Source organism: Mastacembelus armatus, chromosome 4 (genome assembly GCF_900324485.2).
Source record: "Mastacembelus armatus chromosome 4, fMasArm1.2, whole genome shotgun sequence".
Classification (NCBI taxonomy): domain Eukaryota; kingdom Metazoa; phylum Chordata; class Actinopteri; order Synbranchiformes; family Mastacembelidae; genus Mastacembelus; species Mastacembelus armatus.
Window position 1 is genome coordinate 12,801,467 of NC_046636.1, and position 26,022 is coordinate 12,827,488.

The window sequence follows — 26,022 nt, forward strand, 5'->3', positions numbered from 1 at the left end:
TCACTGAACACAAACGTACTATAAAAAGCAGAGACAACATTTCTTCTCCTAAGGCAGAAGGATCCTAAGGATCCTTAGATGGGTCCTTAGATGCAGTCTTCTGGGCAGGCAGCAAAAAGCAGAAGGATGCAAACTGGTGCAAAAAGCTCCAGTGACTGGAATCCAGTCTCATTCCAGTCACTGGAATGAGAATGGATTCACTGGAGGATGTGGTGGAGAGATGCACACAGAAAAGGTAAAGGCCACCTGGAATATATAGACCACCCCCTTCACAACATCCTGATGGACCAGAGAAGCAGCTGCAGTGGGCAACTCACCTGACTGCACTGCAGTACTGAACAATACAATCCTTCATCCCCACTGCCATCAAGCTCTACAACATCTTAGCCAATGGCAGATGACAACCAACTACTCTTACTACTGACTTAACTACAAGACCACCTGAGTTTCCCGCTGGGGATGAATAAAGTTTATCTTATTTGAATATTGAGAAAGATTTTAAAACACTCACAACTACCTCTTCAGGAAATTTTTTTCCTCAATACGGAAGTTTGTGAAGTGGCCCTAAAATTTACAGTCACATTTAGTCAAATTTACAGTTTTAGCAAAAACAGCCTTGTTGAACAGAAAAAAAAACATATAAGTTGCTTTGGTGTATAAGTCACATTCCTAATTATACTAAGTATAGTCTAAATTAGCTATGAACAACGGCTAACCATAACAACAAGCAGAAGTGCATTATGAAATTCATTCAGCCGTGTCAAGGCGTCATGTGGAATAAGAAGTGTCCTACCCCTCTCTTGGGTTGCCTGAATGTCGATACTCAGTGTAAACTTTATTTCAGCTGCATACACATTATTACCTGCAGGGTGAAATCTGCAGTATAGAGCTTTCATTTTGGGTGTAATTTTAACTTGTTAGTTTAGCGTGAAAAAACATTTTACAATAGTACAATATTATATTCACTTCATTAAAAAGTGCCAAGAGGATCAGCTAACGGTAGTGAATACTCAACAAAATTGCAGTAAATAAACACACAGAAGTTTGCTTGCTTTGCTGACTGGCAACCTTTCCAGGGTGTACCCCTGCTTTTCGCATGAAGAGAGCTAGGATAGGCTCCATCAGATCCCCGTGACCCTAAATATGAATAAGAGGTATAGATAATGGATAGATCGAAGTTGCCTTGCTGTGTAAGTCGCACAACAAACCAAAGTACTAAAAAAAAGCGTGACTTATAGTCCGGAAAATACAGAAGATTGATTTCTACATAGATACCTCCTGGCATTTAATAAAACACAGGCCAACAACTCAACGTTATAATATATTGGTATATGACATACACCTTAACTGTTTGAACTACTAGAACCTCTGGGTGACAGATTTTATGAATAAAATGTCTAGGGTTTAGAGTGACTACATCATAGAATTCAACATGGATGTTCCTGGAAGCTGTAAGACTGGATATTATTACAGATGTGCATGAGTAAATTATTATCTGCTGAGATTCTTTTACTCTATACGACCTTCTGACATGAGGAGGAAATAGTAGAGTACAGACTTCGGTAATGTGGTTGTTTCTTTTAGGACAGTACTTCTTCTTTTCCTTTCGGCTGCTCCCTTCAGGGGTCACCACAGCGAATCATCTGCCTCCATTTTACCCTATCCTCTGTGTCCTCCTCACCCATACCAACAATCCTCATGTCCTCCTTCACTACATCCAAGAATCTTCTCTTTGGTCTTCCTCTAGGCCTCCTTCCTGGCAGCTCTAACCTCAGCATTCTTTTACCAATATATTCACTGTCCCGCCTCTGAACATGTCCAAACCATCTCAATCTGGCTTCCCTGGCTTTTTCTCCAAAACATCTAATCCACATAATACATGCTTTAGAGAGACAACCTAAATATTTACCCTAACCTTTACCATCACAAGCAAGTGCCTAACCCGCAGTACTAGGACAATTGATGCTTTCTGCATATCCTCATGTAGACAGAGACAAGAAGTGCACACACACACTACAATTCAGTTGAGGGTCGAACTTGAGTAGATTATAGTGCAATGCTGCCCCTTGTTAACAATTTTCAGACACAGGCACACAGGGGGCCTTTATTCTACCTGATTAATCTCATCCTGTGTGGCCTTTAGAGACTTGATGATGGTCTCCAATTGGATCTTTCCAGCAGCGAGGCTCTGCTCCAGCTGGTTCTCCTCCTGCTGCAGTCGTCCCAGGTCGGCCTTTGCCCGACTCAGCTCTTCCTCCTGGCTCTGCAAGTCTGACTCCTGAGAATGGATTTGACTCTGAAGAGTTGAGATCTAAGGGTCAAACAAGAATTACATAATTATTGATGGAGTCTGAAACCTGTCAAACAACAATGGCCTACACCAGCACTAGTTGGCAACTTATTGAAACAAGCCGCTGCCACATAAATGAGACTTTGCTTTCTTCTCTTCTGAACCATCTGTTCCCACTTGGTAATTCTAGTATTTAGCAGCGGCTAGGGGAAGACCGTTGCCACACATCACAGAAGTGAAAACTTAAGATTTTTTGTTAATTTCTCAGATCTTCCTCACCATCTGAGATTCTTCTTGACACTTCATCCGGACTTCATTCAGCATGTCTTCTAATTTATTTTTCTGCTGGTCCATTTCATCCAGGCGATCATGGGCATCTTGTTTCTGAGCCTCCAGCTCTTGTAGGCTGGCCGTCTCTCTGTCTAGATCATTCTGCATCTCCTGATGATAAATTAATTCAAACAGCCTATGAACACCAGTCAAGTATCACGTACCACATTGAAGCAAGTCCTCAGATAAAGTCAAGCTGTTTAGTGCACTACACACACTGCACTCAGTGGTCTTATTAAGGGACATAATCTGATTACAAAGACAGGGAACATAGAAACAATTTTAGTTTTGATATTATAGTAGAATAGTTTAGTATTGTAGAAACAATGGTGATTAACCAATCACTTCCACTGTAACTTAAGCAGTCATACTGCAGCTGTTTGATCAATGAACAGGTTGCCCTCACCTGTACCTCTTCACTCTTATGTCTGATGGCTTCCTCTGTCTCCCTGATGTCCTGCTCAAGAGTATACTTCTCCCTGACACATACAATACCATATGTGCACGCACGTGCACATGCACACGCACACGCACACACACACAAGTATATTGATAATACAGACAAAAGATTTAATAACTACCAATTTCCTGTCATGTCAACTTATCAGAATCAAAAATGCTATGCATGCTTATGAGCAAGTGTTTGCTCATAAGGGATTTGTTGGGTTTTTTGTTTTTTGTGTCTTGAGATGATTGTATTGTGATTTGGCACTATACAAATAAAACTCAAATGAATTCAATTAAAACTGAATTAAATTTTTATTTATCTTGTGCAAAGGGTGGCTCAAATCAAATCAGTATTTGCTGAGACCAGACAGTTCAATTAAAAACAATCTGTATTCTCAGTGTCTTCAATCTCTTTGTGTAATCTCAGACTGACTGATGTTGACATCTGAACGTTTTGGGGTTACATCTACTGCAGGACTCCTTGCTCATCATGTTACTGAAGATAGCTCTTTATGACTATTTATGTCAATACATTTGGAGTAATTTTCACGCCAAATGAATATGTATTAGTAAGAAACCTCCATGTCTGAATAAACATGTATTCTGTGTGGTGAGCCTAGTGTCATGTAAAATACACTGATTCCTGCAGAGGACAATTTGATATTCAGCTGTGGTACAGCTCAGTTGTTTTTTGGTGTGAGATGAACTACGATCTTGCAGTTCTGAGGCAAGCTGCACTGTAAAAAAAAAAAAGCATTTAAAATATCTCCATTAGAGTTGTCTTGACTTACCATATTTTCTGGACTATAAGCCAAACTCCTTTTACTCCTCTGTTTTGTCCTGCAACTTATACAGTAAAGCAACTTATGTTTGTATGTGTATATTTAATTTTGTTGAGTAGTCACTAGCGTTAGGTGGCACTCTTGACACAATTGAAAATAATAATTTACATAAAAAGTAAAAACATTTAAGCCAAGAGACGAGGAAGAGATGCTATTTCATGTCCCCTCACCCTGACGTTGGCGCAGTTGTTTAATGTTACTTAACATGGGTGAATGAATCATTATACACCAAAATATATATGTTTTTTTCTGTTCAACAAGGCTGTTTTCACTAAAAGCGACTTATAATCCAGTGTGACTTACAGTTCAGAAAATACGATATTTATGACCACTGGGCTCATACAAACTCCTTATAGGATATGTTCCTTTTTTGATGTATTCAGGTGTGATGTATTCATCTTGACCTCAAACACAACACAAAAGGTAATAAAGATAACCAAATCCCATGGATATTCAGTAGCTTGTTTTTACCTTTGAGTATTCCACTGGGTAAAGGCAAAAGTGCTGATGCAGCATGGAGAGTGGTGAACAAACAAAACTTTGATAAAATATACACATCAAATAAAGAGTGGATGTTTGTTTGGAATGATAGATGGATGGTTAGATGAAAGAAGGAAGAAAGCAGGAGGATGAGACAGTCTCTGGCCTTTAGTTTGTGGAACAAGGGAGAGATTGCACTAAATGAATAAAATCATTGATTCTAGACTGATTGACTATGCTGAGCAGTCAATAAAGTGGTCTTTTTCACCAAGAATATCCAACATGCTGAAATGGCCAAAAAGTGGTACTATAAACACAACAAACACTAGGGCAACAGACACTTGCCTATCGCCCAACGTTGGTTCACGGCTGATAAGTGGCTTGGTGTGTCATGGGCCTAAAGCATTGAAGTGTTCTAGAAGCCGGTATTATTTTGGTCAGTCTCAAAAAAAAAGAAAAAAAAGAAAAAAAAGAAATACTGATTTTTTTTTTAATATTAATGATCATCTCTGGGTTTTGGCAAACAGCACAGTGTACACTAATCTTGAAAATATCACTTTATTGAAAACAATAAAGTCAGTTATATTAAGATTGTAAGTGGATTGTTATTGGTCATACAACCAGAGTTGTGGCATACACTGAGCTTTGATTACTGTTCTGAAGTAGTGTATTAGTATATACAGAATTTTACTAATTTGCGAAAATGCGACTTTGTAACAAAAAAGGTAAAGGTGTTGAAAAGTAATGATGACCAATTTAGGGATTTACACACATGGACAAATTTGTTGGTACCCTTCCATTAAAGAAAGAAAAACCCACAATGCTCACAAATAACTTGAAACTGACAAAAGTAGTAATAAATAACAATTGATTGAAAATTATCTAATAAACTCAGAAATTGCTTTTGACATATGGTTCAACAGAAGAATTTAGGAAAACAAACTAATGAAACTGTCCATTTTAAGATGTTGCTGTTTCAGGACTTTTATTTTGAAATAATTCTATAAAAAGGCTTTTGAAATTTGAAATTTGCTTGCCTCTTAAAAATAAGACACATATGGCGAGAAAGCTTGAAATGTTTTCAAGTACGTTTTCTTCGGACTTCTCCTTACGTTCATACGGATTAAATAAAAAGTGATTTGTTTTCGACTTGAATTGTTTCATTTAAAAGAAAACATTTCAAGCTTTCTAGCCATATAATTCTTATTTTTATGAGGCAAGTATTCGCTGAGATTCTGGTTGTTTTATTTACGTGTCTGTGAAGAGAAATGGCAGAGACAGAAAAGGCCGAGAGTGCATCCTGTCGGCTTTCTTTATTTAAAAAAAGCACAACGTTTTGTTTTTATTATCATGGTATACAACTAAAAGTAGACCCTTTACAGATTTGAATGATATATTTCTTTTATCTGTACGATCAGAATTGACGGAGTAATTTAAGTTTGTTTCGGCCTTATCAGGAAAAGATGTGTCAAAACGCGCCGGCGCGTGCGTCGACCCCAGAGGGTTAATGACTATAGACTTTTATTGTGAAAGTCGGAACATGGACTGTTGGGAGACCACACCATCGCTGACAGCCACAGAGTTAATTGCTCTAAATAGCTGAGAATGGTCCCCATGTGTAACAGCAGTGGACATTAGGCAGCCTGTCATTGTTAATAAGAAGATACTACATTTTTGTAAATTATAAGGAATATTCAAAATAAAGTCTAGATCAGGGGTGTCAAACTTACCAGATTAGGCCCACAAACGGGTTTAATCCGGCCCGCTAGATGATTTGAAGTTATATTAGCTGCAGTTTTTCAATGAAAGAAACTGCTGTTCTAAATGTGTCCACTGGGTGTCGCAATAGCAATTATGTTAAGCAGACAAACTGTTTATACCGGTGCTGAGCAAGTAGGCCTATACCCGTCAGCTGGCCCGGAGCTAGCTGCCTTGTCGTTCTGCCTATTAAATCTTCTACTTCGAACATTACGCGCTTTGTCCCCCTCATTATCCCAAAATATCTCTGTCAAAAAAAAAAGAAAAGTGGACACAGAGTGCAGAGTTTTCCAAGAAAAATGGTCATCATCCTATTTATTCACAGAAGTGAATGGGAAACCGGTGTGTTTGGTATGTTCACAGCAGGTTTCGGTGCTGAAAGAATATAACCTTCGACGCCACTATGAGGGTCTTCATGCTGAAAAATATAAAAACTTGCAAGGACAACAGAGAATAGAGAAGGTAAATGAATTGTTGGTTGGTCTGAAGAGGCAGCAGTCTGTGTTTACTTGTAGCTGAGAAATAAGTGATGCCACAGTGAAAGCCAGCTACCTTATTGCTAATGAAATTGCACTGGCTTCAAAACCATTTAGTGAGGGTGAATTTGTGAAGACATGCATGCTGAAGGCAGCAGAGACTGTGTGCCCTGAAAAGCAGGGCAAATGGTCACTGACTTAAACCAATGTGGGGGTTGAATGTTTGCTTAACCCTTTCATGGTATGTGGTTCTAACTGTTTATTGGTTTAGTGTTTTTTAGTGTTTTAGAGTAGAAGGTTGTAAATAACGGTCAACAATTTGTTTCTTTGATGGTAAGAAGACTGAAGATAGTACCTGAACAAACATGTGGAGTCTGTTCAAGATTAGTCCACCCCTTTCTGGTCAAACTGTATATAAACTGGTCTTGTAAGACAGACGGCAGAGGATTTCTGCAAGGACATCCTCTCCGGGCCCGTGATTAAACCTGAGATGATTCATCACACTTGTGGTTGTTTTCTGAGAATTAGCAACTCTCAAACTTAAAGAAATTTCTACCACAGCAGACAGGATTTCTGATCTTTTGGAGGATTTGGAGGATTTTCAATTGAAGCGCAAAGTAAAGTCATTTATTGTGTTTGTTGCAATTGATGAAACCACGGACATTACAGATGTTGCGCAACTGGCCATATTCATCCGCGGAGTTGATGACACTTTGACCGTCACCAAGAAGTTCGTGGAGTTGGTGCCAATGATGGACACCACAACAGCAGCTGATATTTTCACAGCCCTCGTCGGAGCGCTGGACAGGGTCAGAGTGGACTGGTCCCGCGCTGTCAGCCTGGCCACAGATGGTGCGCCTTCAATGACCGGGAGAAAAGCAGGTGTTGGGACAAAATTCAGGGAGAAGAGAAGGTGAAGACTGCAAATGGAGGACGTGATTTTTGGACTTTTCATTGTATTTTGCATCACGAGGCATTGTGTTGCAGGTCACTGAAGATGGATAACATCATGGAGGTGGTCGCCCGAACCGTAAATTTCATCTGATCCAGAGGTCTGAATCACCATCAGTTTGACAGCCTTCTCAGAGAGAAAGACCACAACTATGGCCTGTTATACCACACCGAGGTAAGATGGTTAAGCTGAGGTGCTGTGCTGAGGCGCTTCTTTGATTTAAGAGAGGAAATCAAACAGGTCATGGAAAAAAAAGGGCAAACCAGTGTTGGAATTTCAGTCCACAGAATGGATGCAGGTCTTTGCATTTATGGTGGATGTTACAGAGCACCTGAATAACTTGAACAAAATGCTGCAAGGGCGCAGCAAAGTTGTCACGCACATGACAGCATATGTGTGTTCAAGTTGAAGCTGTCATTGTAGGAGACACAACTTGCAGGTGGTGATGCTGCTCATTTTCTTTGTCTGAAAGATGTGTGCACAACCCAACATGCCGCAGACATGAAGCGGTTCAAAGATAAAATAACAGGACTACTACGGGAGTTTGAAAACGCTTTGAGATTTTTGGTGAACTGGAAAAAGACTTCAAAGTTTTTCGCTCGCCATTCACCGTGAATGCCTCTGATCTGCCCGCCAACATCCAACTAGAAATAATAGACTTACAGTGTGACTCAGATTTGAAGGGCAAGTTTGCCGCAGCTGGCTTGGACACGTTTTACCAGCATCTCTTACCAGGTTACCCCAACTTGACAGCCCTTGCTGCAAAAGTGTTGTGCATGTTTGGAACCACATATCTTTGGGAGCAAGTTTTCTCTGTAATGAGCATCAATAAAACAAATCTGCGCTCAAGGCTCACGCACAAGCACTTGAATGACATCTTGAAATTGGCTGCCACTCAGGATGTGACGCCTGATATTGATGCACTTGTGAAAGCTAAAAGATGCCAGGTTTCAGGAGTAAAAAAAACAGCGGTTAACCCCACTTAAAATGCTGCATGAGACCCTGATATAGTTCCGTGAAAATGAATGTCTTCTGTGGATATTTTAAGAAAGTGAACAGTGTGTGATTTACTGTAGTAATTTCAGTCACTTCAATTCATAAGTTTGGTTTGTTGAAATTGTTCAAGCATTGTACAGCTTTTATTTTTCTATCAATAAATAATGTAGCCTACAAGGCAGGGAGTAACTCAACCATCTTCAATAGTTTTTACCTCCCTTTGTATGGTGTGGTGAGTTAGCTCAGGATTAAGATGTGGAAATGACGAATGAGGTATTCGATACCTAGAAGAGTATTTTGTTCAATTCTAGATAGGCTGTGACTTAAAGTTGTATGCCTTTGTAGATAGAGTAGATAGTAGATTGATATGAGACAAAGTTTAAGTTCCAATCACTGAGGCACTGTGTTCTTGAAATTGCACCAATTTTTTCCTCAGAATTTTCTACTAATTTGAAGTGTTTTGTAAAGAGCATTATTTGTGATGTGTTCAGAACGTGCTTGTACTATTTTGGACTAAAGTAAAACAAAGGAAACAAATTTGAAGTTGTCGTTATTTTTAAGCTATTATGCCATGATTTTACCAGTCCGGCCCACTTGGGAATAGATTTTCCTCCATATGGCCCCTGATCTAAAATGAGTTTGACACCCCTGGTCTAGATTCTTATATAAGGTCCCATGAGTCTCCAGTAGCAGTTTGTCCTTTCAAAATAAAAGCCCTGAAATAGCATTTTCTCAACAGTAAAGCCCTGAAACATCAACTCAGTATTAAAACGGATGCTGCCTATTGGCATACAGCTTCAGGTACCAACTGAGGCCATTTTCAATATCAGCCATGGTGTCTGCTACCAGGACATGGTCAGACTTTCACAATAAAAGTCTACAGTCATTTATAGGAAATTATTACATATTTGTAAATTTTAAGGAATATTCAAAATAAAGCCCAGATTCTTGTATAAGGTCCCATGAGTCTCCCATGGCAGTTTGTCCTTTCAAAATAAAAGCCCTGAAATAGCATTTTCTCAACAGAAAAGCCCTGAAACAGCAACTCAATATTAAAACGGATGTTGGCTATGATCTTAAAATGGACACATACAGCTTAAGGTACCAATTGAGGCCATTTTTAATGTCAGCCATGGTGTCTGCTCCCAAGACATGGTCAGACTTTCATAATAAAAGTCTACAGCCATTTATAGGAAAATATTACATATTTGTAAATTCAAAGTGAAGTTCAGATTCTAGTACAAGGTCTCATGAGTCTGCTGCAGGACTTTGTCCTTTCAAAATAAAAGCCCTGAAATAGCATTTTCTCAAAAGCCCTGAAACAGTAACATGATCTTAAAATAGACGTTGGCTATTGGCATACAGCTTCAGGCACCAATTGAGGCCATTTTTAATGTCAGCCATGGTTTCTGCTACCAGGACATTGTCAGACTTTCACAATAAAAGTCAACAGTTATTTATAGGAAGATATTACATTTTTGTAAGGTATAAGGAATATTCAAAATAAAGTCCAGATTCTAGTATAAGGTCCCATGAGTCTCCTGCAGGACTTTGTCCATTCAAAATAAAAGCCCTGAAATAGCATTTTCTCAACAGAAAAGCACTGAAACAGCAACTCAATATTAAAATGGACTTTGGCTATTGTCATTCAGCTTCATGTACCAAGTTAGGCCATTTTCACTGTCAAGCATGGTTTCTGCTACCAAGATATGGTCAGACTTTCACAATAAAAGTCTGCAGTTGTTTATAGGAAGATCTTACATTTTTGTAAAGTATAAGGAATATTCAACATAAACGCAAGATTCTAGTATAAGGTCCCACGAGTCTCCTGCAGCATTTTGTCATTTCAAAATAAAAGCCTTTTTATAGCATTTTGTCAAAATAAAAGCTCCCTCGCTACAGTTCATAGTTCTTGATTATTCCAACTGCATCAGGCGATTCAAAAGAAATTTCTGAAGAAATTGAGTTGTATTAGTTTGACTGTTTTTGATTTTTTTGTTGAACTACAATTCAAAAACAGTGTCTGATTGTTATTACTTAATCTTCAGCTAATTTTTATTTATTACTTTATTACTTATTTCATTGTGGGTTTGTCTTTCTTTAATAAAAGACAATTTTTTTTTAAAAATTATTCTTTGAGCAGTTTTTGCCTTTATTTCTTATAGGACAGTAGAGAGAGACAAGAAATGTGGGAAGAAGAGCAGGCAAAGACATGCGGTCCAGAAGTTGCACCAGCGTCACCGTTTATGGCACGCTAACCACTACATCACGCGCAGCCCCCGAGTACCAACAATTTTGTCCATGTGTGTCAAGTTTATGGAGAGCTTTTCTTTTGTAAAATATAATGACAATGACAATAACTTTACAAAGGCAACAAAATACACATACAAATGACAAATATTTAATCAGCAAGTGTCCACCAATCATCCTTTGTGCACGAACATTTTTAGAGTAAACCTTTCGAGGATTCTAATGTTGGCATTATACACCAATATAAAATACAACTTTTACTTCTAAGAAAATAGAAAATAGTGCTCTATATAGATTTTTGTTAAACTAATGGAGTATATTATGTAAACTTAAATTCTGATAACTTCTTAAATGGTTTATGTAATTTTAGCATTCATTTGACTTATTTTTTGTTGTTTCATAATGCAGTGATGCAGGTGATGTGATAATGAGTGAGTGAGCTAATCGTAGAATTACAGGTCTGGCACATATGAAAGAGCTTTAACACAGGACATCATCAATAATTTCACCATAGAGTGATGAGTAAAAGTGGAACTGAAGTAAAACTCACATCTACATCTTGCAAATATAAAATAAATGACTACTTATGAAGAACATTTGAAAATGACTATTGTTACTGTATTACATTTTAGCTAAATAATATCTGCTATTGTACAAAATAAGCTCTTGTGAAAATGTAATCATGAAATAGTTTTGATGTTCATTATCATTCATAAAAATTATGTTCAAGTAAAAGCAGTTATCAGTGATATTGTTTGTTACCTCTGCAACTGGGCTATCTCCTGGCTGATGTCATCCAACTCCTTGATGCCAGTAAACTCCCCTGATCCTACTGAACTAGAGCTGTCCTGTAGAAAGAGACAGAAAGAAAGAGAGAGAGAGAGAGAGAGAGAGAAAGAGGAAGAGGAATTGGCAAAGTAAACCTTATTTTCTGAATTGGGATTATGAAATGTCATCAACAAAACCACAGCACATCAGACTGGATGTAGGAGAAAGAGGTAAAGAAGGGACATGAAAGAAACAGACAGTCAAAAAAGAGGGGCACTACAGTGGCCGAATCAGTAAGAGGGATCTGGGGTACCAACAACTGGGGGAGTGTCACCACCTCTGCCAATGACAGGAAAGAGTCAGGATTTTGCAGTTTTTTGCACCCTCACACTCCCAAGTTATGGTCTGTAGACTGTTGTTTACACTACTAAAAATAACTTATAGAAATGCTGGTTGCTGGGTCTGCACTGGTTTAGTACTCAAACATGTTCTGCAATAGCTTCCCCTACATACTTTAAGAACCAGTGACTTATTCATACCAAAGCTAAAACATAGTGTACTTCTTCCCATTAAAAGGCAGCAGGTGCATACACTTACTTTGTTTTTGTTTGTTCAATGTAGCAAATTAGTCTTTGTTCTCTGAGAGCTGAGGTACATACTCTGACTTTCTCAGACACCTCAGAGTCAACACGCACAGATCTCTTTCTCTCTCTCTCTCTCTCACACACACACACACACACACACACTATAATATGCTGATGTAGTCCATATAAAACTCCATATAATAGCCAGAAACCAAGTTTTCTATGCACAGGCCTGTGTAAAGGGTTAATATGGCCACTTGGTTGTCAACAGTAAAAGTCACAAATTTTACCTCTTCCCAACAGGGAAAACCACCAACCATCAAGAACTCATGACTATATAGTGTCATGTCTGTGCAGTCAAAACTGTCATTATAATTGCAGTCAATGGGGCAAAAACATCCACGAACAGTAAATTAGTCTGAAAAAATTTAAATCCGATGCGGCACAAAAACTAACAATGCATCATAATCAATGTTGTTACTAATCTTTGACATATCCAAGACTGTAATAAAAGCTAAAAAAAATATCCAGTCCACAATCACTTTTTATATTGAAAATAAGTCATTTCATGTGCCCCGCCTCCAAAATCTGTGACATCACTTATGAAATTGGCATTTACAGAATTAAAATCCGGAAGTTGATTAACAGATTTATGCAAAAAAAGTTGAAAAAAATATTTATCTGATATATTTTTACAGCAGTTTATTTTAGTGGATGTTTTCATCCCAAACATAACGAAAGGGTAGTGTTTTCGAACAGTGCACAAGGGTTAACTGGTTCACCTTTCCTTAAAGCTTCCATTTTTTGTGGATCACATTTTCAAGTCGTCCTCAACCAAAAATGCACATTTGGCAGAGTAGGACATTGTTAAAACTCAAAAACAAGATGTCTAAGAGACAAATCTGTACACCTGATGCCCAAATATGCACAGAGCAGGAGAAAAATCAGAAGAAAGAACTTTTGACTCACCCGTCTCATTTCAGAGAGAGTAGCCATCTCTGATCCCACTGGGGTCATGTATCCTGACATACTCTGCAGCCATAAAGAAATGATTTTGTTACTGACAATGAAATAAAAACAACCATCATAACTTAATCTGTTGTCAAGACAGACAGCATTTGGAAAAAGCCATCAGTTTTGTGCAAGTTCTGGTTTGTTTTCTGTGTTGTCTAACATTAGCATTATACTATGCATTTAAATTAAATGTAAAACACTTTAATTTTGTGGCAAATCGTCATGCAACCATAATGACAACATGAAGAAAGTTGAATTAACATTAATGTGGACCCCTGGTGACGTACTGGTACAGGAGTGCCTCTCTCAGAGGGGGGTATCATGTCAGTAGTCAGGGCCTGTGGAGGATCGATGCCCTTGCTGACTTTCTGCTGGATGAGATGCATAGCGAGGGCAAACTGCTCCCTGGTCAGCTTACCTATCTGCCTTGTGTCCGCCAGAGCCCTGCAGAGGAGAGCCGACAGTCAGAGATGCATTTGGCCATTTACGTCGCTCATACTGAGCAATGGCTAATGTCAAAGCAATTTGTACCCATTTGAGATGAATGTGTGGGCATGTGTGTATGTCTGTGTGAAAGAGAGAGAGCGAGCGAGAGAGAGTGAGAGTGAGAGAGAGAGAGAGAGAGTGTGTGTGTAGTGCTGATAAATTGAAATATTTTAGAAATAGTGTTTGGCTGATGGGTGGGATACGATGTATATGCATGTATACCTACAGTCGTGAAAAAATTAGCTTCAGCTTTAATTTTATGACAGATGGTCTCACATGTTCCTCAAGCACCCTCTGATACACAGTAGAAGTCATGGTGGATTCTATGATGGTGAGCTGACCAGGTCCTGCTGCAGCAAAGCAGCTCCAAACAATGACACTTCTACGTCCATGCTTCACAGTTGGTATGAGATTCTTTTTCTGCAATGCTGTCTTTGGTTTACACCAAACATGTCCTCTGTTCGGGTGTCCAAATAATTAAATTTTGGACTCATCTGTCCAAAGAACATTATTCCAGAAGTCCTGGTCTTTGTCAACATTCTCTCTGGCAAACCTCAGTGTGGCCTTGATGTTTCTATTAGAGAGCAAAGGTTTCCTCCTTGCACACCTCCCATGCAAGTTAAACCTGCCTGCTGTAGGTCCTGTGATGACATTTTAGGGTTTTTGGAGACCTCTTCTAGCATCTTGCGGTCTGCTCTCATTGTGAACTTGCTGGGACGACCAGACCTCTGCATGTTGGCAGTTGTTTTGAAAGCAGTCCACTTGTAGACTATTTTCTGGACAGTGGAATGGCTGATTTCAAAATCTTTTGAGATCTTTTTAAATCCCTTACCAGACTCATAGGCTGCTACAATGTTTTTTTATGAAGGCCTCAGACAGCTCTTCTGCTCTCACCATGGTGCTCACTCTCACTTCAACAGTCAGGAGCACACCAAACTGAATGTCTGAGATTTAGAAGAGCTGGTGATACACCTGTGTGTCATTTGAACCATTTTAAGTGGGAATAAATGTGAGGGTGTTCTAACTTTTGCCTCAGTTGGAATATGCATTTTGTGGAATTGCATTTCACAGAAGATCCCCTCTTCAGTTTTAATTGCTTAGATATATTACTTTAATCTGTCTGTATTGTTGAAATTGAGATTAAATATCCACATATCCAAAAATGTTACAAAAATACACAGGCTTTCACAGGATGTCCTAATTTTTTCACATGACTATATGTTATGATTGTATTGATATAATTATGCTGCACTGGTCAATTTCTTTACTTACATCAGACTATTAAATAATTTACTGAAACAACTTATCAAGGGACTACAGGTGGAAATTAGCAATTTTGCTATAACCTGGTACAATGCTATACCTACCTACCTACTAACCACATGGTTGATGAGAACAAGACAAATAAAATAACCTTCCTAGATCAGTTTATTCAATCTCTTCCAAAAAAAATTTTACTAATTCAAATTACCTTGAAATTAATATACACCAGTGTTTCGTTTAGTCTCTGTTTTGCACCATGGTAAATTAAATGATCAGTTTCTGTCACAAGGTGCGGGTGGTGTGGTGTGAAGGAGGAGAGGTGAGGACCCAAGTGCAGGACAGCAAAGGCTTTATTTCCAGGGTTCAGGCAAACGTAACATAAATCTCCGCCACTCGGCGGGCAGGCAGGCAAAAACACAGAAACGCCACTCGGCGTAAACGGGCACAAGGCTAAATCCTTTCACAGAACAAAACAGCATCACACAACGCGCTGACTACCTTTAACGTCAATGCTCCGACAGAGAACAAAGGAAACGCACGGGTATAATTAGACCGAACTCAAGACTAATTAAACAGGTGAAACTAATGAACTAACGAAACAAAGCTAACCAAGCTCAACACAGGAAAGAACAGGAAATTAACCAAAATAAAAGTCCAGAACCGGAACTAAAATCTCAGTCCATGACAGTTTTTGAAATTTCACATCCATTAATTCATGTTGAATGTAACCACTGCAATTTGCACTTCCTATACAGTCAGCAGACATGAAACCAACTGAAGTGGGTGTTTCAGAGAGGCTTAAAAGGATTTCTGGGATGCATCAGATACCAGTTCACTTCAAATCTACCAACACACTGAGACGGACTGGTTTACCATAAAGACCAGGCACCTAAACAAAAGAGAAGCAATGGAGTGTATGCCGTCCAGTATAAGGAAGACTGCTCAGAACTCTACATTGGAGAAACCAAACAACCACTTAACACGAGGATGGCCACAATCAGCTCTGCACCTATATTTATAGGAAACAGGACATTTGAAGACAATGATGTACATATTTTGGACAGAGAAGATAGATGGTTAGAGAGAGGGGTCAGAGAAGCTATATATTTTCAAATGTAAAGACCCTTCCTTAACAGGAGTTGAGGGTTCAGACATAACCTGTTTTCAAGCTACCAGGCTGCCCTTTCTTCTATTCCCAGGAAATTAAGGGACACATCAAATGTCTTCCAAGGAGGACACACTCTGAACCCAGTTGGTGAATTAGAGGGGTCACATTGACCATTAAATCCTAATGACCCTCACCTGTGCTCACTTCTATTGTTTACCTAATGAGCCTATTCAGGCCAGGTGTGAAGTGAAACCAACTCAGGAGTGTGGGTCTAACAACTCTTGCCCCATTTACATGCCTTAAGCAGTCTATTTGGTCTAGGGGTGGAGTGAAACTAACCTAAAGGATAAATTTCAGATTCCATACCAGCTTTCTAATAGACTGAGGAAGCTACTTGGATTAGTAGTGAAATGTTTCAAGACAACCAATTGAACTGAGATGCAGTTGTAGTTTTCAGTATGTTATGTTTGCAGTGCCTTGGCAGTGGATTTGCATCAGGAATGCAATGGTTTTTATCCTGCACCCAGGCTAAATAAAATCCACCAGACAGTCCCTGTTTCTGCCACGAGGTGTTGCAAGTTTTGCTAGCTGCTAGCATGGCCTCTCTCTCTCCTTCTTCCTTCTGCTTGAGGTGCCACGTTTATTTATTCCTCTTTCTCCTTTTGTGATAAAGATACCTGTAATAATAGTAAGGTTCTTCAGTGATCTTCAGTGATCACAGCTACTGCTTAGGAGGCGAGGATCACTGAATTGGAAGCGAGGCTCTGCACCTTTGAATAAAACCAGCTAGCCAAGCCCCATTGGCAGCTGTGAAGCCATCTAGCAAAAGGCCTGTGTTGCATAACACAGATTCCCGAGCTGCAGGGAGGACTAGTGGGTATGTCTGACGAAAACATACCGCTAAGCAGAAGCCCACAGCCCATCAACTGACAGTTCACTTTTCTAACCAATTTTCTCCACTCAGCAATGCACCCGGAGTTAGAGACTCCAGCAATCACAGTCAAATGCATTCCTGGAGCCACAGGGGGCAACACTGAATCCTAATTTCAAACTTATTGTTAAACTTTCGCCCTACAAACAATTCTAAGTCATTCAAGAGCCTCACTCTTAGCCTCTCTAGCCTAGTCATCTAGACTGACTCTTTTTCTATTCTATACAAAAAACGGTTGACATCAAATTCCAGGGGGCGGGCCACTGGACACAGAATAAACCAATCAGAGAAATGAACGATATAGAAATGATATGGCGCATGCGGTAGAGATGCTAGTGAATGACTGTTGTTGTTTTTGTTGAAAAACATCAGAATCCACGGTGTTACCACCAGTTTATTGCATATTTTTAAAATGGAATGAACAGCAAAAGCCAGTTCGAGAAAGATTTGCAAACTTGGGACTGGCATTAAGCAATGTTACGAACAAGTCAGTACATACATGTAATGCTTGTTTAAATCTAGTTGGATGGCTGAAGCGTAAAGCCTGCCCATTACAGATAAATGGTGGCTTCTCTGAAAAGAAGGGAGGGACTCAGTGGATACGAGCTCCACGGTACAGTTCACACATCTGTACCTTAAAGCAGGCATCGCAAAGGCTGGAAGGAGTGATGTTCCACAAACTTGTGGAAAAAAAAAACAGTCTAATAGCCAGTCAAGAACGGTCACAGAGTTGTTCCGAAGCCACTCCTTTGTTATTTTAGCTGTGTGCTTAGGGTCATTGTCCTGTTGAAAGGTGAACCTTTGGCTCAGTCTGAGGTCCTGAGCACTCTGGAAGAGGTTTTCTTCCAGGATATCTCTGTACTTGGCCGCATTCATCTTTCCTTCAATTGCAACCAGTCCTCCTGTCCCTGCAGCTGAAAAACACCCCCACAACATGATGCTCCCACCACCATGTTTCACTGTAGGGATTGTATTGGGCAGGTGATGAGCAGTGCCTGGCTTTCTCCACACATACCGCTTAGAATTAACGCCAAAAAGTTCAATCTTGGTCTCATCAGACCAGAGAATCTTATTTCTCATAGTCTGGGAGTCCTTCATGTGTCTTTTGGCAAACTCTATGCAGGCTTTCATGTGTCTTGCACTGAGGAGAGGCTTCCATCGGGCCACTCTGCCATAAAGCCCCGACTGGTGGAGGGCTGCAGTGATAGTTGACTTTGTGGAACTTTCTCCCATCTCCCTACTGCATCTCTGGAGCTCAGCCACAGTGATCTTTGGGTTCTTCTTTACCTCTCTCACCAAGGCTCTTCTCCCACGATTGCTCAGTTTGGCTGGACGGCCAGGTCTAGGAAGAGTTCTGGTCGTCCCAAACTTTTTCCATTTGAGGATTATGGAGGCCACTGTGCTCTTAGGAACCTTGAGTGCTGCAGAAATTCTTTTGTAACCTTGGCCAGATCTGTGCCTTGCCACAATTCTGTCTCTGAGCTCCTTGAGCAGTTCCTTCGACCTCATGATTCTCATTTGCTCTGACATGCACTGTGAGCTGTAAGGTCTTATATAGACAGGTGTGTGCCTTTCCTAATCAAGTCCAATCAGTTTAATTAAACACAGCTGGACTCCAATGAAGGAGCAGAACCATCTCAAGGAGGATCAGAAGAAATGGACAGCATGTGAGTTAAATATGAGTGTCACTGCAAAGGGTCTGAATACTTATGACCATGTGATATTTCAGTTTTTCTTTTTTAACAAATTTGCAAAAATTTCTACATTTCTGTTTTTTTCTGTCAAGATGGGGTGCTGAGTGTACATTAATGAGAAATAAAATGAACTTTTTTGATTTAGGCAAATGGCTGCAATGACACAAAGAGTGAAAAATTTAAAGGGGTCTGAATACCCACTGTAGTATTCTGCATATCTCGGTTATAACGAGTGGTTATTTGAGTTACTGTTGCCTTTATATTTTTATATATATATATATATATAATATATAATATATATATATATATATATATAATATATATATATATATAATATATTATATATATATATATATATAATATATATATATAAAATATATATATATATATAGAGAGAGAGAGAGAGAGAGAGAGAGAGAGACAGATGTAGAAAGAGTGAGAGTTGTATGTGTATGTGTGTCCCAAGAAATCAAACACTGCAGATTAAATATGAAACATTTAAACATGAGTGTGAGCTTATAGCCAAGTTCCTACCATATGTGGGCAAGGACATTCTGAGAAAGTCCAGACTGTATGAAGATCTCCTTTACTTCCTGTCCGCTTACAAAACCATCCAGATCGGCATCTGTCTTCAGGAAAATGTCATCATAGCGACTACGGTCTGACACTGGAACCACCCAGTTAACCGAATGCTAAGACACAGAGAAAGATGAATATGCTGTAATTTGCTTTATTTTTTTTTATTTATTTTTTAAAAACCTGTCCTGTCCAGATGCTTAGCATACAGTATTGAGGATCTGGATTCCTTGTTGAGCCAAGAGAGTTGCTTTTCCAAGAGGTGTTGAACCAACTCCTCTTGTTGAATAGATCTTATTTATTTTGATGATGCCAGCTACAAGACAGGTCAGGGATAGAGAAAGAGAAGATAGAGAAGAGAGAAGAACGGTAACAGAAAACAGCAACTGCAGTGATGCATATACAATATAAACAGCAATCCTTATATTACGTCAGCAATACAATGTGAGAGAAAGTCAGTGATAATGCATTACTATTATCCATGATAATAGTGAAATACAATATTGATAATACTAAAAGCAATAATAAAGATAACTATAAGGGTAATAATACAATTTACAGCATCAGCAATGATACGCAGAGACAACTACCATAAAATATGTGTATGTGTGCATGAGTCCACATTTTTATGCATACAGCACAGCTCTCAACATCAGATATTGGAGTCCGGCTGCCAATTTGTGTTGCTGGCCCTACAGAGTTTGCACTCACAGACTTGATATTGTGTATAATATATTATTTTATACTTGAGTTTGAGTGTGTGTGTCATAGCTGTCAAGAACCATTTCATCAGGTACAGTATCTCACAGAAGTGAGTACACCCCTCACATTTTTGTAAATAATTTATTATATCTTTTCATGTGACAACACTGAAGAAATGACACTTTGCTACAATGTAAAGTAGTGAGTGTACAGCTTGTATAAAAGTGTAAATTTGCTGTCCCCTCAAAATAACTCAAAAAACAGCCATTAATGTGTAAACCGCTGGCAGCAAAAGTGAGTACACCCCTAAGTGAAAATTTCTACATTTCTGTTTTCTTCTGTCAAGATGGGGTGCTGAGTGTACATTAATAAATTTTCGTTACGTTAATAAAATTAACTTTTTTGATTTTGGCAAATGGCTGTAATGACACAAAGAGTGGAAAATTTAAAGGGGTCTGAATACTTTCCGTACCCACTGTATACAGAAATATTTTCTTCAATGACATTTTTTATTTTATAATAAAAGAAATTATTAAACATAACAGGATCTTCTCACAACAAAATAAAGTGCTTTGTGCCTTGAAAAAGGTATAGAATGAGTTCCTGTAACTATCATAGTAAAGTTATACTAACAAAAATCTTCTTTTCTTCAATGAATTTTTTATTTAATACTAATACTTAATACTAACAGAAATGAATAAAGGATACAGGATTGTCTCATACCAAAATAACTTTAACAAAATAAAGTACTCTGCACCTTGAAAATATTAGAAATAAAATCTAACTAACAAAGTAGGCTTACTAACAAAAATGACCAACAACATGTTTACACGCGACTGTGGGTGTGAGCCTGGCTGTGACGTCATTGCCTGAGCCGCTGGCAATAAAAGGATCGGCTCAGAATCGTCAAGCCGTGGCCAGTCATGCGATACAAATCTGTTATTTGTCCTGAGTCCAGTTAATATTATTTGTATTTTGGTGTGTTTAATCAAGTATCAAATAGTAATGTGATCAAATCTTTTTTTTTTTTTTTAAACTGAACTTAAAGTTCAAGGATTAATAACAATTCATAGCATCCTCACTTAGCTTTGTGCCCTTGTGCACTGTTCGAAAACACTACCCTTTCATTATGTTCGGGATGAAAACATCCACTAAAACAGACTGCTGTAAAAACGTATCAGATAAATATTTTTTCAACTTTTTTTTGCTTAAATCTGTTAATCAAGTTCAGTTCTGATCAAAAGCACTAAATGTTCAAATCCAGGATTTTTACTCTTTAACCCTCTGGGGTCGACGCACACACCGGCGCGTTTTGACGCATCTTTTTCTGATAAGGCCAAAACAAACTTAAATTACTCCGTCAATTCTGATCGTACAGATAAAAAAAAAGTATATCATTCAAATCTGTAAAGGGTCTAGTTTTAGTGGTATACCATCATAATAACAACAAAACGTTGTGCTTTTTTTAAATAAAAAAAGCCGACAGGGTGCGCACTCGGACTTTTCTGTCTCTGCCATTTCTCTTCACAGACGCGTAAATAAAACAACCAGAATCTCAGCGAATACTTGCCTCATAAAAATAAGAATTATATGGCTAGAAAGCTTGAAATGTTTTCTTTTGAGTGAAACAATTCAAGTCGAAAACAAATCATCACTTTTTATTTAATCCGTATGAACGTAAGGAGAAGTCCGGTTTTTCCTGTCTCACCTCATTACAGGTAATGCGGTCCCGCCTTGTACACTGTCCACATGTAAATAATCTCAGGTGAACCAGGTAAATATGTGCACGCCCCCGAGAAATGACACAAAATATCAAACTTCATCCTAGAATTTACTCACTTTTTCTGCGCGTTTGAATGATGGCGCGTTACGGACGTGAAGCGGCACTCCTTACATTCCACACAGAGACAAATAGTTTAGCTTGTCCGCAGAGTAAAAACACTGATTTTAACTCAAATGAGGATCGTTTGGCTCCTCATTGTGTTGTATTGTGCTGCACTAATCCATCCCATCTACATTGACTGAAAGGCTCATTATGCGCGGCTTTGTCTGGACGTTCAGTGCGTCTTTTGTGTTCTCAGGTAAATCACATGACTATTCATCCTCAGACACACCCTCTTGCATATGGCCTTTCTGGACAAAAAGTGTCTTAGAAAATTTAAATCAGTGTATTGTTTACTGTGAATGTGTGAACAAGATGACATTCACTGAACTCTGAAGTAAACACTTTAGCCTACAACATGCAGGTCTCCAAAGTCTTGTGAACCAATGTTCTGTTTGTGTTTTATGGTCTTATTTCAGTGAGTAAAAAATTGTAGTTTTTCACTAACCATGCATAAACACTTTTTTCTCAAAAACACAATCATGTATAAACTTGCTGCTCACATATTATTGTAGCCAATTTTGTGCTGATTACAGTGTTATCAGACTTTAGACATTAATATGCTTAAAAAACACTGAAAAAAGCACAAATGTCAGGACATGTCAAAATTTGTCCAGGCCCCAAAAACCCCTTCAGACCCCAGAGGGTTAAGCTCGGTTACGTTCATAGGAGAAGGGGTTTCCACAATAGCTTTCACTTTTCTTTCTACGGGTCGCAAGCCCTCTGCGTCCACTATGTGTCCCAAATACTCCACTTTGCTTTGCATGAAGGTGCACTTGGCTCTTTTTAGCCTTAATCCCGCTTCCTCTACTCTGGTGATAAAATCTGGTTCATTCAGATTTTGCAAATGAGATTGTTCGTCTGCACCACTCACTAGTAGAGGGTTAAATTCCAATTTCATAAGTGATGTCACAGATTTGGGGAAAAACACAGAACTTGGCTTACTTTCAAAGTGATTGTGGACTGGATTTTTTTGGATATGTCTTGGATATGTCAAAGATTAGTTACAACATTGATTTTGATGCATTGTTAGTTTTTGTGCAGCATCGGATTTTAATTTTTTCTGACTAATTTACTGTTCGTGGATGTTTTTGCCCCATTGACTGCCATTATAACGGCATTTTTGACTGCACAGCCACGACACTATATAATCATGCATTCTTGATGGTTGGTGGTTTCCCCTGTTGGGAAGACCTGTGCATAGAAAACTTCTGACTATTATATGGAGTTTTATATGGACAATATCAGCATATTATAGTGTGTGTATGAGAGAGAGAGAGACCTTTGCATATTGACCCTGAGGTATCAGAGAAAATTAGGCCTATGGGTCGAGCAGCAGTACAGAGTACCTGGCCTTTTTGGAGTGTCTGGAAAGGGTGCTGGAAGGTGCTCCAACTGGGGACTCAGTCATTCTGCTCACGTGGGCAGCAACAGTGAAATTTGGAGGGCCGTGATTGGGAGGAACGGCCTGCCCGATCTATACACTGATCAGATCAGTGTACATGGCACCAGGGCATCCTAGGCCAGAGGACGATGATCTGCTTTGTGGTCGTGTCACCTGACCTTCGGCTGTATGTCCTGGACAGACTTGATCATACTATGAGGGTCTGTTGGGAGTGTTTGGCTGAACCCTATGCCAGGGAGGTCTTTAACTCCCACCTCGAAGAGAGCTTCAACCAGATCCCAAGGGAGGTTGGGGATATTGACTCCAAATGGACCATGTTCTCCACCTCCACTATCGATGCAGCTGTGGTCATAAGGTCTCTGGTGCCTGTTGCAGCGGCAATCCCCGAACCCGGTGGTGGACAACAGAAGTAAGGGATGCCGTCAAGCTGAATAAGGAGTCCTATCGAGTCTGGCTGGCTTGTGGGACTCCTGAGGCAGCTGATGAGTACCTGCAGGCCAAGCATGTTGCAGTCCGGGCGGTGGCAAAAACTCGGATCTGGGAGGAGTTTGGTGAGGCCATTGAGGACTATCGTTCGGCCTCGAGGAAATTCTGGCAAACCGGTCGGCATCTCAGGAGGGGGAAGCAGTGCTATGCCAACTCAGTTTACAGCGGAGGTGGGGAGCTGCTCACCTCAAATGGGGGCATTGTCAGATGGTGGAAGGAATACTTCAAGGATTTCCTCCACCACACTAATGCATTCCGGCAGTAAGTCCAGACCTGTTCCCAGTGCATGTTGGACTCCAGCAGGGCTGCCCTTTGTCACCGGTTCTGTTCATTATTTTTATGAACAGAATCTCTAGGCGCAGCAAGGGGCTGGAGGGAGTCAATTTCAGAGACCACAGAATTTCATCTCTGTTTGCAGATGATGTTGTCCTGTTGGCTCCATTGAGTAAGGGCCTTCAGCATGCACCGGGGTGGTTTGCAACGGAGTGTGAAGGGGCTGGGATGAGAATCAGCACATCCAAGTCCGAGGCCATGGTTCTCAACCGGAAAAAGGTGGCTTGTCATCTCCAGGTCAGGAGAGAGATCCTGCCTCAGGTGGAGGAGTTTAAGTATCTGGGGATCACGTTCACAAATGAGGTAAGGATGGAACGTGAGATTGGCAGACGAATCGGTGCATCGGCAGCAGCAATGTAGTCAATGTACCTGTCACTTATGGCGAAGAAGGAATTAAGCTGAAAAGCGAAGCTCTTTATATCTACGTAGGAGCTACGTTCCTACTCTCACCTACGGTCATGAGCTTTGGATCACAACCAAAAGGACAAGAACTCAGATATAAGCTGAAATGAGCTTCCTCCAGAAGAATGGGCGCTCCCTTAGAAATAGGGTGAGGAGTTCAGTCACCCGTGAGGAGCCCAGAGTAGAGCAGTGGCTCTACTCCTCCACATTGAGAGGAGCCAGCTGAGGTGGCTCGGGCATCTGTTCCGGATGCCCCCGGGCGCCTCCCTGGGGAGGTGTTCCGGGCATGTGCCAATGGGCGGAGGATCCGTGGAAGATCAAGGACACTCTGGAAGGACTATGTCTCTCGGCTGGCCTGGGAATGCCTCAGTGTACCCCCGGAAGAGCTAGAGGAAATGACCAGAAAAAAGGAAGTCTGGGTGTCCCTGCTTAAGGTAATGCGACCCCACCTTGTACTCTGTTCACTGTTCACATGTAAATAATCTCAGGTGAACCAGATAAATATGTGCACGCCCCCAAGAAATGACATACAACGTCAAACTTCATCATAGAATTTACTCACTTTTTCTGCACGTTTGGATGATGCCGCGTCACGGACGTGAAGAAGCGCTTCTTATATTCCACACAGAGACAAATGGTTTAGTTTGTCCTCAGAGTAAAAACACTGATTTTAACTCAAATGACGAATGTTTGGCTCCTCATTGTTTTGTATTGTGCTGCACTAATCCGTCCCATCTACATTGACTGAAAGGCCCATTATGCGCGTCTTTGTCTGGTCGTTCAGTGCGTCTTTTGTCTTCTCAGGTAAATCACATGACTATTCATCCTGAGACACACCTTCTTGCATATGGCCTTTCTGGACAAAAAGTGTCTTAGAAAATTTAAATCAGTGTATTGTTTACTGTGAATGAGTGAACAAGATGACTTTCACAACACTGTGAAGTAAACACTTTAGCCTACAACATGCAGGTCTCCAGAGTCTTGTGAAGTCTTGTGTTATCAGACTAGACATTAATATGTTTAAAAGCAACTGAAAAAAGCACAAATGTCAGGGCATGTCAAAATTTGTCCAGGGCCCCAAAACCCCCTCAGACCCCAGAGGCTTAACCTGTGATAAATATTACCAAGACTTTAGCTTACTAAAAAATAGGAACAGCTGCTCACATATACAATTCACAAACACACACAGCTCCCAATTAATAAGCTCCAACTAACATGCACTACTCACATTGCAAGTCTTGCATATCTGCAGGCAAAAGAAGCTTGCAAAAACACCATCCTTAAAAAAAAATGTGTTTACTTGTTAACTTAACATTATCCATGTGTTTTGGTTTAGAGGAGTGATGCTGATTGTGAAAGCAATTATCTTGCAGGAGGTGGAATATTTAAATGTGAACATTTGTTATGTTTTAGCCAAAATTTAAGTTTGCATTTTCAAATTTCAAATGATTTTATCTGAGCTTTGTATTTTCAGCAAGTCCACACTGTCTACAAAAGCCCGTGACTTTGTGAGACATTCAAAGCATTTCAACTCCTCAACCTGCCACGAAAATCTGGAAATCTTTAG

At 39.8% G+C, this 26,022-nt stretch overlaps 1 protein-coding gene across 10 annotated transcripts in view; it reads right to left on the bottom strand.

Annotated features, from left to right (window-relative positions):
* Positions 1–26,022, bottom strand: part of LOC113139970 (epidermal growth factor receptor substrate 15-like 1) — a 71,370-nt gene that overhangs the window by 36,469 nt on the left and 8,879 nt on the right. For 9 of the 10 annotated variants that reach the window (XM_026323634.2, XM_026323631.2, XM_026323633.2 and 6 more), the window contains exons 10-16: positions 19,204–19,361; positions 13,475–13,631; positions 13,143–13,205; positions 11,584–11,669; positions 3,027–3,099; positions 2,570–2,731; positions 2,114–2,311 (exon numbers count right to left, since the gene is read on the bottom strand). In XM_026323634.2, coding sequence (XP_026179419.1) covers positions 2,114–2,311; positions 2,570–2,731; positions 3,027–3,099; positions 11,584–11,669; positions 13,143–13,205; positions 13,475–13,631; positions 19,204–19,361 — 897 coding nt within the window. The remainder of the gene's footprint in view (positions 1–2,113; positions 2,312–2,569; positions 2,732–3,026; positions 3,100–11,583; positions 11,670–13,142; positions 13,206–13,474; positions 13,632–19,203; positions 19,362–26,022) is intronic. The other variant, XM_026323630.2, reaches the window with a different exon arrangement.